Here is a 12,246-nt window from a genome sequence, read left to right on the forward strand (position 1 = left end):
CACCTGTGCTTTTAAGGAATAAGCATTTCATATAGATTAAATTCATGATAGGACATAACTGCATATCTTAACGCAGTCGGTACAAATTGCGTGTAAAAAAAACCTCTGACTTCCCACTTTCTTGGAACGCAGCATTGTTCATTTTAATGCTGTGCTTTAGTAGATCAGAGAAAGAGAATGAACAGTTGTGTTACTCTTGGGTAGACAGACGCACATTGATACTTAAAAAAATGACAACAACAACAAAAAAAAGTATAAAAATGATGTAATAAATGGTGATAATTTACACCACAATTGTCTCCTGTATGGACAAGACCAGAACAAATGAGTGAACTTTTCTTTACCTCAACACAAAAACTTTATATTTTTTTTGTCAAATTTCTGCAGTTTGAAATTTGTTGAAACTGCGACTTGACTCTCGATAAACGGTAGATGATCGATGGATGGAACTTGGATAAAATATGCAGCCTATTATTTTACAGGAAATCTCTTTGTGTTTAGATGATAAAAATGTGTCAGGTGAAAGCAGTCATCAATCAGTGTGTGCACGTGTCGTCACTTAATTGTGGGTGGAGTCTGCAGCTAGAAAAAGGCCCTGTCAACCTCAGTACAAGCAGAGTGAACCTCCTCTTATGACAGAACGCAATCTGCTTGTGGAACTGCAGCCCGCTTGGACAACTAAAACCTGCTTCTGCTTTTTCTTACTTCGTTGCCTAAAAGGATGAGCTGGAAGACGTTTGTGCTGCCCCTGGTGCTGCTGTGCTTGTGGGGGCTCCAGGAGGAAGGAGCACAAGCCTGTAGCTGTTTCCCAATTCATCCGCAGCAGTTATATTGCCAAACAGACATTGTTGGTGAGTATTAAGCATTAATTTCACAGGATATGTTTACAGCTGGCAATTTGTTTGCATGTCAAATTGAAGCAGGTGCTCTCAATGAAGGTTAGTGGTATTTCTAATTGTATTTTTTTTCCCCCTTTTTAAAATGTATAAACAGTTAGATATGCTTGTTTGGTTTGATTCTTTGCTACTTCGTTGGTGCCCCCATTTGGGTTTTAATGCATCTTTTGAAAACATGTCGTTTGACTTCCTAGTCATCAGGGCCAAGGTTCTTGGAGTGATGCCTGGTGCCCAAGGTAAAGGTCGACCCACCAAGTATGACATCCAACACTTGATGGTGAGAATACTTGTGGACAAAAACAAACTTGTGCATGTGAGACATCAATCTTTTGCTTTTCAGACCTTCAAGGGTGTTAAAAAGCTTTTTGCTGCCATCTACACTGGACCCAACTCTGCAGCATGTGGAGTCACTCTGACCACGGGCACTGAATATCTACTCATGGGTATAAAAAGCTGGAACATTTACAACATATGTAAAATCAAACAATAGTGCTAAAATGTAAGCCTGAGAGTGCTTACAAAAATTCCTAACAGTTTTAGACTTGTGATATGTATTGTAACATGCGTCCTTTTACTGGATGACCTGACACTTCCCATCCTGTCTTTACAGGCAAGCTGCAGTCTGACGGCACACTGCATGTCTCCCTATGTGACTTCCATGAGCCGTGGGATGCCTTGAGCACCACGAAGAATCTTTTGTCCAGCTATGCAGAGGGCTGTGGTTGCACGGTAACAAATGGATTTTAACCTTTTAATTTGTTTATGCAGTTATTTAGAGGCCCCTTATTCTACTAGATGTGCTTTAAATTTGTCCTGTAACGCACAGATCAAGTCCTGCTTCTCCTTTCCGTGCTGCATGAACGGCCTAACTGAGTGCTTGTGGACCGACTTTCTGCCAGGGAAGATGAACAGTCATGACCAGGCCCAGAACTTTGCTTGCATCAAAAGCAGCAATGGCTGTTGTGACTGGTACAGGGGGGCTGCTGGATCTGTAAAGCAATATCCAGCTTCAAGAGGCTAACTATAAATCAAATCAATGCAGTTTTTTTTTTCTCTCTCTCTGACTCAAGTATTTCTGATTCTTTCACAATGATGGATGTAATGTGTACACAGGCCTATTTGGTTGACCTTATGACAATGCCTTTCAAACAATACAGACTTTTTGAGTGGCAGTGACTCATTACTGTTGGTGTTCAATGACTTATTGCGAGTCATTCACACTAACGATGTCACAGACGAGGCAACAAATGTGTAAGATGTTTAACACTGGCTGGCCTAAAGGTTTAGAGTGGAGAACTTGAATGGCCTAACCCTGCTCAGAATCTTAATTTCATTGTTAAAACAGAACCCCGTGACATGTCTCGTAGGTCGCCTGGGGACCAATTGAACGGAAAAAATAAATCCCCTAGATAACCCACATATCGTTTCTGTATACTGACATACCTCAACTCGTGCTTATTTATAAGGCACTTTAAAACATCCATTGCTGCATCAAAGTGCTGTGAATGGAATATAAATCAGTCTTGCAGTAGAGACAAGTGGAAAAAAAACACAAGTTCAAGGCGAATATGTCTGCACTTACCCCACCGAGGACTTGCGACCACTGCATCCACCTGTCCCAGACCATTGTCGAGCTTCAGGAACGGATCTCTGTGCTTCATAAAATCCATGACGATGAGAGGTTCCTCGACTCCATGGTTATACTTGGTGCAGCCTCTTCTGCTGCACCTGGCATCGAATTGGACTCCACAGTGCCCGTCCAACCTCTGGAAGATGGCCGTTGGAACGAGCTTGGAGCCAAACCTAAAAGAGTGGGGCGTGTTTCTCTCACTCCGAGTCCTAACATCCAGTCCTCCACTCCCCACTCCGACTGGCAAACTGCCCATAATAACAGGTCGAGTAAATCGCCTCATCTGCCCGACCCGTTGAATCCACGCGATATCCAGCTCTCTAACCGTTTTGGGGTCTTCCATGAGGAGGACTTCCCGCCGCTTGACCGCCATTATGGGTCGGGTAGCCGTAACCGGAGGGGAAATAAGCCACGCTCTCCCGGAGCCCGTCCAGCGCAAGGCTGTCAGCGGCTTCCGTGCTCGCCGTCAGCAGCCGGATCCGCTGTGACTAAGGCTACCCCCGCCGTGACCGAGGCTGCCGTAACTACTCGGGGAACGCGACCGGTGAGTCCCACGTCCATGGCTCGTGTCACAGCAGCTCCGACCACTCATCATCGGAGATTCGATCGTGAGGAACTTGAGAGCGGAATCCACCATCACGCGCTGTTACCCTGGTGCCAGAGTTCGTAATATTTTAGAGCGGTTTCCTAGCATGTTGGCTAAATTTCCTTATGTTCGGAACATCGTAATACATGTTGGAGCCAACGACACTTCTCTCCGTCAGTCCGAACTTCTAAAGCAAGATTTTATTGATTTGTTGGAAGCCATTAAAGACTGTGGGAAACATGTTTTTATTTCGGGTCCGATTCCTACTCTGGGCCGAGGAAGCGAGCGCTTTAGCCGACTTTTGAGCCTCCATTCTTGGCTACAGTCTGAATGCTGTTTTTATAATATGTCTTTTATTGATCATTTTAATTTGTTTTGGGAGCGGGCATCTTATTTTAGAAATGATGGTATTCACCCCTCAATACTCGGTGCTCGGAAATTAGCCGAGAACATTGTTTATTCGTTACATGTGTTTCGTCAATGACTAACTGCCCCCTCGGTGTCTGAAGTTCTGTATCAAATTCCTACAATTAGTACAGTCACTACAGTTAGAATGCATACAGATAACCGTTTCCCAATTTCTACTATCACAGGCAGACGATTTCCCCCCACACACAAACAAAACATTTTTAACATTAATAATCTTTTATATGTTAACAATTCTTTTAATTGTGACTATGAGCGCACATTCGGCACAAACATTAAATTGGCTGTGCTGAATGTGCGCTCTCTTTTAAACAAAACTTTTATTATAAATGACCTGATCTTAGACAACAACCTAGAAGGTATTCTTCTATCAGAGACATGGCTCGGCACAGATGCCCCAGTTGTTCTCACCGAGGCTTGCCCATCCAATTTTAACTTTTTATTTTCTAACAGGGATGGTAAACGTGGAGGTGGGACTGCATCCATTTTTAAAGTCACTTTAGCTTCAAGGGAAGTTATTTTTAATACTTATCTATCATTTGAGTATCATGCTTTTGTTTGTAGCAATCCTCCTATTCTCTGTGTTTTAGTTTATAGACCTCCCCATCATTCTACTTCTTTTATTAGTGAGTTTTCAGAGTTCCTATCGATTTTACTTACTACTTATAATCGAATTTTAGTAACTGGCGATTTTAATGTCCACGTTGATAATATCTCGGACCCATTGTCCAGAGAATTTTTAAACCTTTTAAACTGTCTTGATTTTAAACAGCATGTCACACAGCCGACTCACAACAGAGGACACACTTTGGACTTGGTCATAACCTATGGCCTGTCCATTGGTGTGTCCTCTGTTGTTGACCTGGCTGTGTCTGACCACTATTGTGTATTTTTTAACATCGCCAGTTTTAATCATCAGGATGCCCCGGTGAGAACAGTGAGGAAACGCTACCTAACTTCTGAGGTGGCTGCAAATTTTATTGAGAATCTTAAGAGAATCCCTGCAGACTTTCTACCTGCTTCATATGATTTTATTGTTGATAATTTTAATAAGAACTTAAGAACAACTTTGGATGAAGTAGCTCCACTTTTAACCAAAACTATAAAATTAAAGACTATTCCCCCGTGGAGAAATGACGAGATTAAAAAATGAAAACGAAAATGCAGGTGTGCTGAAAGGAGGTGGAGAAAAACTAAACTTTCAATACATTATGAAATTTTACGTGAACAACTTAAATCCTACAATAAAACAGTCAAACAGGCAAGAATATCTTATTTCTCAAATTTAATCGCAGTTCATTCAAAAGATCCTACATTTCTTTTCTCCACTTTCGATCTTTTAACCAATCCTGATTTTAAAAAGCCATCACAGACTCCATCAAACACTCTCTGTGATGGCTTTGCAGACCACTTCAGAAGTAAAATTGATGGCATTAGGTCCAGTCTTTTAGTTGATCAAAATATAATTTTTAATAAATATGGACAGTCACTTTTACCTGAGGAAACACTGGAAAGTTTTACCCTGGTTGATGCAAGGACACTTGGTCGAGTTTTCTCCCAGGTCAACCCAACAACCTGCCTTTTAGATCCGATTCCCACATCACTTTTTAAGACATTTTATGGACTTTTTGAGGATCAGATTTTAAATATAGTCAATTGCTCTCTTCAGACGGGTGTCTTTCCTGCCGCCTTTAAAACGGCGGTAGTGAAGCCCCTTCTGAAGAAAAGCAATTTGGACCCCAGCAGTTTTAATAGTTACCGACCTGTATCCAACTTACCCTTTTTAAGTAAGATTTTAGGGAAAAAAATGTTTTTATTCAATTTAAATTCATTTTTAGATACAAATAATATTTTAGAGAAATATCAGTCTGGTTTTTGGATGAACCACAGTACCGAGACTGCCCTTTTAAAGATTTTAAATGATATCAGGCATGAAGACCTGAAAAAGCTTACAATCTTGGTGCTACTGGATTTAAGTGCTGCCTTTGATACAGTAGATCACCACACTTTATTAAACAGACTTAGAAGCCTGGTGGGCATCTCTGGTACTGCTTTTAACTGGTTTTATTCCTATCTCACACACCGATATTTCTTTGTAAGTATGGATACATGTTCCTCTGAAACCCATGAAATTAAATGTGGGGTTCCCCAAGGTTCAATCTTAGGCCCATTACTTTTTAATCTTTTACATGCTTCCCCATGGGGAAGTCATCAGGAGACACGGCGTCAACTTCCACAGTTACGCTGACGATACACAGCTGTAGTTTACCGTGTTGATACCCTTTTAAACTGTATTTTAGATATTAAGTCATGGATGGCAAAAAATTTCCTGCAGCTCAACCAGGACAAAACAGAGTTTTTAGTCATCGGTCCTGAAGGTCAGAGAGAGAAACTTTTACCTAAACTACAAGATTTTAAACCCTCGCAATGTGTGAAGAATTTGGACGTCATTTTTGACTCTGAGCTTAGTTTTATTCCTCATATTAAAAATGTAGCCGAGATTGTTTTTTACCATCTTAAGAATATTGCCAGAGTCCGCCCGTTTCTCTCACAGGCCAACACGGAGGTGCTGATGCATGCTTTTATTTCTTGTCGTTTAGATTATTGTAATTCCCTGCTCTCTGGTCTTCCCAAAAAGAATATTTCAGTCCTACAGCTCCTTCAGAACTCAGCTGCACGTGTGCTGACGGGGACCGGAGGGCGGGAGCACATTACACCAGTTTTAAAATCGCTGCATTGGCTCCCCGTGCGTTTCAGGATTGATTTTAAGGTGCTTTTATTAGTTTTTAAATGTCTTAACGGTCTTGGCCCATCTTATTTATCTGACTTGCTTTTACCCTATTACCCCTCGCGGCCTCTGAGGTCTTCTGGCAGCGGCCTTTTAACTATTCCAAAGGTGAGGACCAAGACACATGGTGAAGCTGCCTTTAGCCACTATGGTCCTCACCTATGGAATGGCCTGCCGGAGAGCATCAGGTCTGCAGAGAATATTTATGTTTTTAAGAGGAGGCTTAAGACTTACTTTTTTAGTTTGGCATTTGATTGACCTTTTTTTATTTTTATTTAATTCTATTTTATTTTATTTTATTTTATTTATCCATCCATCCATCCATTTTCTTGACCGCTTATTCCTCACAAGGGTCGCGCGGGCTGCTGGCGCCTATCTCAGCTGGCTCTGGGCAGTAGGCGGGGGACACCCTGGACTGGTTGCCAACCAATCGCAGGGCACACAGAGACGAACAACCATCCACACTCACACGCACACCTAGGGACAATTCGGAGCGCCCAATTAACCTGCCATGTATGTCTTTGGAATGTGGGAGGAGACCGGAGTACCCGGAGAAGACCCACGCGGGCACGGGGAGAACATGCAAACTCCATCCAGGAAGGTCCGAGCCTGGACTCGATATTTTATTTATTATTATTTTTATTTTTTTATCCCCTTTTATTTATTTAATTTTTAATCTATATTGTCTTGTAGCTTTGTTTTTATTTATTTATTTTTTCTATCGTGTTTAACCGTTTTCTTTTAGTGTTTAAATGTTTTTATTTGGTAGTTATAAAATTTTTAGCTCCAGTGTTTTCTCATGGGGGAGCCTCCACACTGAGAGGGATGATTGGTCTTCATCCATCTCAATGTGGATGAACTCCTCCTGGGTGCCTTTCCTTACAGGGTACATCTGTGCCCCGCCATGTTGTGGTTTTCATGTGTTTGTTGGGTTTTGGGTGTGTCTGTGGGTACGATCATGGGGATGGGGGGGCTTTTTCTTTCTTTTATTTTATTGCATTATGGATGTCCAGCACTTTGAGTTGCATTTTAAATGTATGAAAGGTGCTATATAAATAAAGTTGATTGATTGATTGATTGATTGAAGTAGGTAAGTATACATGCAAATAAAATGAATATTGAAAAATAAGATCCATCCATTTTCTTGACCACTTAATCCTCACAAGGGTCGCGGAGGGTGCTGGAGCCAATCGCAGCTGGCTTCGGGCAGTAGACGGGGTACACCCTTGACTGGTTGACAGCCAATCACAGTATAACAAGTTGTAGGGAAGTGAATAAGTCAATAAAAATGAGTATAAAATAAAATACAGAAGGCAACATAAGAAGTGAAATGATGTGAAGTCTCATGCTGAGTCAAAGACCAAAGAATAGAGATGTCTGACAAAAATATCGAGTTATGAAATTTTGTCCATATTGTACAGCCCTGAATCCAAAAAGCAAATGAAGGCAACTGCTAGCCAATTCCAGATAGAAGATGCTGGGTCACAGAGTCATTCATTCAGACATGGTTGTTTACAGAAGTGATGAGTGCTTTTGTTGCAAATGAACTTTTGAGATGAGTAAATGCAAAATGAAGCACAATTTTTCCCCGATTGTCTTTTGGATTTCAGAATAATCGCGTTTAAGTAAGAAAATATTTCTGAACACATTTGCCGTTGTCAAAACGCCACTGTTCACCCTGAAGAACCTTAGATTTAGGTTGAAGTGTGCCCCACCCAAAAAAATGACGCATATGCTGTGGTCGCTACTCTGTTGTGCATATTTATGAGTAGTGGTGTGCCAAAAAAATCGATTCATAAAAGAATCGAGATTCTCATTTATGAATCGAATCGAAATTAATATCCAAAAATCTATTTTATTTAAATTAGAAATGAAGAAGATGGGGAAAAGGCAGTTGTAGCCCACATGCTGTTTTTGTGGGAAAAGGCACTTACAATACAAAATTAATAAATGTTTAAACAAAAAAACGACACTTTAATGTCTCTATTTGTTATTTTGTCTTGCAAAGCAAACTGAAGTAGATCATGACAATGTTCTGCATATCTGTAAATTGAAGCAGAAATCATTTGTCAATCAAATAATTTGGAATCGAAAATCGATTCTGAATCGAATCGTAGACCCAAAAATCGTAATCGAATCGGATCGTGAGACAGTCAAAGATTCCCAGCCCTATTAATGAGAATAACGTGACCTATTTTGAGATCAACCCACTGTCGTTCGCTGAACCAATGAGGTTGAGCTTCAGCCCGCCCAAATCCTCCAGAGCCCGCCCCCTTCTCTACGCATACAAATCACAGACCTCTACGAGTACGAATCAGTTTTGCTTTTGCACCATTTGTAGCGAGAAATTTGGGGCAAAAGTCACATGACTGGCGACTTCTTTGACTACAAGTTGTCATTTCTACAGGTACAAACACTTATGCACCATATTTACCTCCATATTTATGGAGAGAAATTTGTGTCTTTATTTTCAATCAAACAAAAAAGGAATTTGCAATCAAAAAAAAATTTCAATCAAACAAAAAGGGGATTTGCAATCAAAAAAAAATTTCAATCAAACAAAAAGGGGATTTGCAACCTCAAATAAATTTTAATCAAACAAAAAAGGGTTTTTATATAAAATAAAAATTTGCAAACAAAAAAAAACATTTCAAACATGGATTTGTATTTTAATAAAATCTTTTGCAAGTATTTTTTTCGTTTTGTTTGCGAATCTGTTTTTTGGTTGCGAATCTGTTTTTTGGTTGCGGATCTGTTTTTTGATTGAAACCTGTTTTTTGGTTGTGAATCTTTTTCTGTGTTGTGTGGGCGGGGTCCTCCGTTCAACCGATGATAGAAGCCTTGTCATTGGTCAGCTTGGAAGCCGCTGCGACAACTTTCATTGGTCAGATAGGAATGGGGGTGTGACAATGTTCGTCTGACTATTTCCTGGTTCATTTTGTCCAGTCGCCGCCAGCATCGAGGTAAATATGACACCCCCCCTCACTTCTAGTTTTCCGTTTTGTTTATCTGACATTTATCTAAAAGCAACCCTTGATCTATCGTTTATCCGGTGATTTGTTCTAACCATTACAATTAACGTAATCACTCACTCAGCATTGCTTAGCCATGTTAGCTAGCTAGGTAACTGATGGTCCGATACACGATACATACATACATACATTTGTTTCACATACAGGCAGGGCTGGGAATCGAATTTATTTACACTAGCTGCTTCCCCTTAATTTTGGATGTTTGAAGTAGAGATTAAATTCGTGATAATTCTGTGATTATTATTTATTGGTCCTGGTTGTTTACTGTATGAGTCAGATTGAAACAGAAGGGGAATCTGAGTTGTAGGTGTACTTTTGCAATTACACTGACTAGATTTTTTCTTTTAGAGTGCGAGCAGACCAAGGGGTAGAAAATGTAGACATAGCGAGATGCATGTTTACTGTAAGAGGAGCAGGCCAGGGCAGTTTTATTGCTGGTAAAAGCGTACATAACCAGAGGAAAAAACTTTATATGAGTAAAAGTTCTTGGAGTTACTGTAGCTTTCATAAATGTATTTGATATTACAGATCCAGCAAGCTGAAGAGACACTACCCTTGGACCATCACGGTGAACACGGGATCGTTATACCTGACATCCACTGTCGTTTACCTGAGGAAAGACTTGTTGCTTTACGGCAAATCAATCCAAACAAGGAGTCCTTGAGTTTTGGTCGCGTCATTTATTTGCAGACTCTCAATGTTGCTTCTAGTGCTAGTGTCTCGCGGCCCAAAGGGTCATTTAAATTTATGTAAAAAATGAAAATAAATTCCTGTGTAAAACAGTTTGACTTTTATTTCATAAAAAAAGCATGCATATGAACTAACAACCAGTCAATTATTCAGCATTTTATAGATTTTATACAGACATTTTTCTCAAGAAATGATTGGCCTGCCAACAAGAAATCAAGAAAGCTCAGAAAATGAACTGTTAAACTTAAAACAAACATTTTGGTAGGAACAGCCTGTAATTACTCAAAAAAATGAAATGGATGTGATTTTTTTTTTTTTTTGCCCTTTCAATTACACTGTGTCAAATCTGGCATCAAAGGTGATAGCAGTCAGTAGATGTGATTTAAAGGAATGGTAATCACTCATATGAGCAGTTGGAAATGTAATGGTGTTTGTGCAGGGGGTAACATAATGTGTGACCTGGCATTTGTACCTCACAATTGTGGTCAAAGTTTATTGATATTTTAAATTGCTCTGTCTGACATAAGCAGGTGCTTGTGGCCCTGCTCAGTTATCCACAGCATCACCTCATGAAGAGAGGTGACCAACCACCAACTTCATCTTCTGCATCTGCATCTAAAAAGTAAAGAAAAGTGTGCTTGAATTAAGTACCAAACATGTAAAAAAAAAAAATTCTGACAAAGTTATGTTTGACACATGTTTTGAACATTATTGAAACAGGAAAACTACAATGAAACAATCACAGGAACTAAATGTATTTATATTACGTAATCTCAGTCACTTCCTCTGTATTTCAAACACCCAAGACATAATAAATGTAGCAGAGGCTACTTATTTCAATGACCAGAACTTCTCATAAGTGATTAATAATTAGCATTTTATTAATGTAATGATGTAATAAAATAATCAGGAATAAGCATAATAACAGCTATCTCAGAAGGCCGTTTATTTGGGCCGTTTCTCGTACCAACAAAACATCACGATTCATGACTAGACTAACCAAAATCAAACGTTTACGTGGCCTAGTAGTAGCAATGTCACCGCTTTGACGGTGCATGAGTTCCCCCTCTTTTTCAACCTGACTCGTACAGTAAACAACCAGGACCAATAAATAATAATCACAGAATTATCATGAATTGAATCTCTACTTCAAACATCCAAGATTTAGGGGAAGCAGCTAGTGTAAATAAATTCGATTCCCAGCCCTGCCTGTATGTGAAACAAATGTATGTATGTATGTATCGTGTATCGGACCATCAGTTACCTAGCGAGCTAACATGGCTAAGCAATGCTGAGTGAGTGATTACGTTAATTGTAATGGTTAGAACAAATCACCGGATAAACGATAGATCAAGGGTTGCTTTTAGATAAATGGCAGATAAACAAAACGGAAAACTAGAAGTGAGGGGGGGGGTTTATATTTACCTCGTTGCTGGCGGCGACTGTACTGTAGAATAGAATGCTCCAGGGAGAGTCAGACGAACATTGTCACACCCCCATTCCTATCTGACCAATGAAAGTTGTCGCAGCGGCTTCCAAGCTGACCAATGACAAGGCTTCTATCATCGGTTGAATGGAGGACTCCGCCCACACAACACAGAAAAAGATTCGCAACCAAAAAACAGGTTTCAATCAAAAAACAGATTCGCAACCAAAAAACAGATTCGCAACCAAAAAACAGATTCGCAAACAAAACGAAAAAAACGTTTGCAAAAGATTTTATTAAAATACAAATCCATGTTTGAAATGTTTTTTTTTGTTTGCAAATTTTTATTTTATATGAAAACCCTTTTTTGTTTGATTAAAATTTATTTGAGGTTGCAAATCCCCTTTTTGTTTGATTGAAATTTTTTTTTGATTGCAAATTCCTTTTTTGTTTGATTGAAAATAAAGACACAAATTTCTCTCCATAATCATTAGATTCAGCTGTGCTGAAGGACGGAGACATGGAAAACTGGCTGGATAGGGGCTCTCGAGGACCGAACCTGGAGACCCCTGGTATACCTGGAAGACACAGTGACATAAGAGCATTGAATACACCTTTAATTAAAGGACGAGGTGTGCTTGGGGGTAACACCTGATTTATGATAAAGATGGTTCTCAGGCTTGTGTAAAGATGAGCTGATAATTTAATTTAGATGTGTTGGATTAGGGAGACATGGAAAACAGGCTTGGATCTGGCTCTCAAGGACTGGACT

General features: G+C 39.8%; 1 protein-coding gene and 1 long non-coding RNA gene across 4 annotated transcripts in view; one reads left to right on the plus strand and one right to left on the minus strand.

Moving 5' to 3' along the window:
• Positions 1-594: 594 nt before the first annotated feature.
• LOC144026695 (metalloproteinase inhibitor 2-like) lies at positions 595-2,313 on the plus strand. 2 transcript variants are annotated; one of them, XM_077533615.1, is made up of 5 exons: positions 596-851; positions 1,091-1,173; positions 1,237-1,339; positions 1,507-1,625; positions 1,723-2,313. In XM_077533615.1, the coding sequence occupies exons 1-5, from the start codon at positions 722-724 to the stop codon at positions 1,915-1,917; spliced, it is 630 nt and encodes a 209-aa protein (XP_077389741.1). In that variant the 5' UTR covers positions 596-721; the 3' UTR covers positions 1,918-2,313. The 2 variants fall into 2 exon arrangements, with proteins under 2 accessions (XP_077389733.1, XP_077389741.1); XM_077533607.1 differs by having other exon boundaries at positions 595-851; positions 1,091-1,339.
• A 7,812-nt stretch (positions 2,314-10,125) lies between these two features.
• The window catches only part of LOC144026731 (uncharacterized), a 38,161-nt gene continuing 36,040 nt past the window's right edge, over positions 10,126-12,246 (minus strand). For both annotated transcript variants that reach the window (XR_013285287.1, XR_013285286.1), the window contains one exon: positions 10,126-10,657. This is a non-coding gene — a long non-coding RNA (uncharacterized LOC144026731). The remainder of the gene's footprint in view (positions 10,658-12,246) is intronic.

This window comes from Festucalex cinctus, chromosome 1 (genome assembly GCF_051991245.1).
Source record: "Festucalex cinctus isolate MCC-2025b chromosome 1, RoL_Fcin_1.0, whole genome shotgun sequence".
In the NCBI taxonomy this organism is placed as follows: domain Eukaryota; kingdom Metazoa; phylum Chordata; class Actinopteri; order Syngnathiformes; family Syngnathidae; genus Festucalex; species Festucalex cinctus.

Excerpts from the sequence above, each read along its gene's own strand:
- LOC144026695 (XM_077533607.1), top strand. The coding sequence starts at position 722 with ATGAGCTGGAAGACGTTTGTGCTGCCCCTGGTGCTGCTGTGCTTGTGG. Across the intron at positions 1,340-1,506 it reads CACTGAATATCTACTCATGG|GCAAGCTGCAGTCTGACGGC; the intron begins GTATAAAAAGCT and ends CTGTCTTTACAG. Across the intron at positions 1,626-1,722 it reads CAGAGGGCTGTGGTTGCACG|ATCAAGTCCTGCTTCTCCTT; the intron begins GTAACAAATGGA and ends TGTAACGCACAG.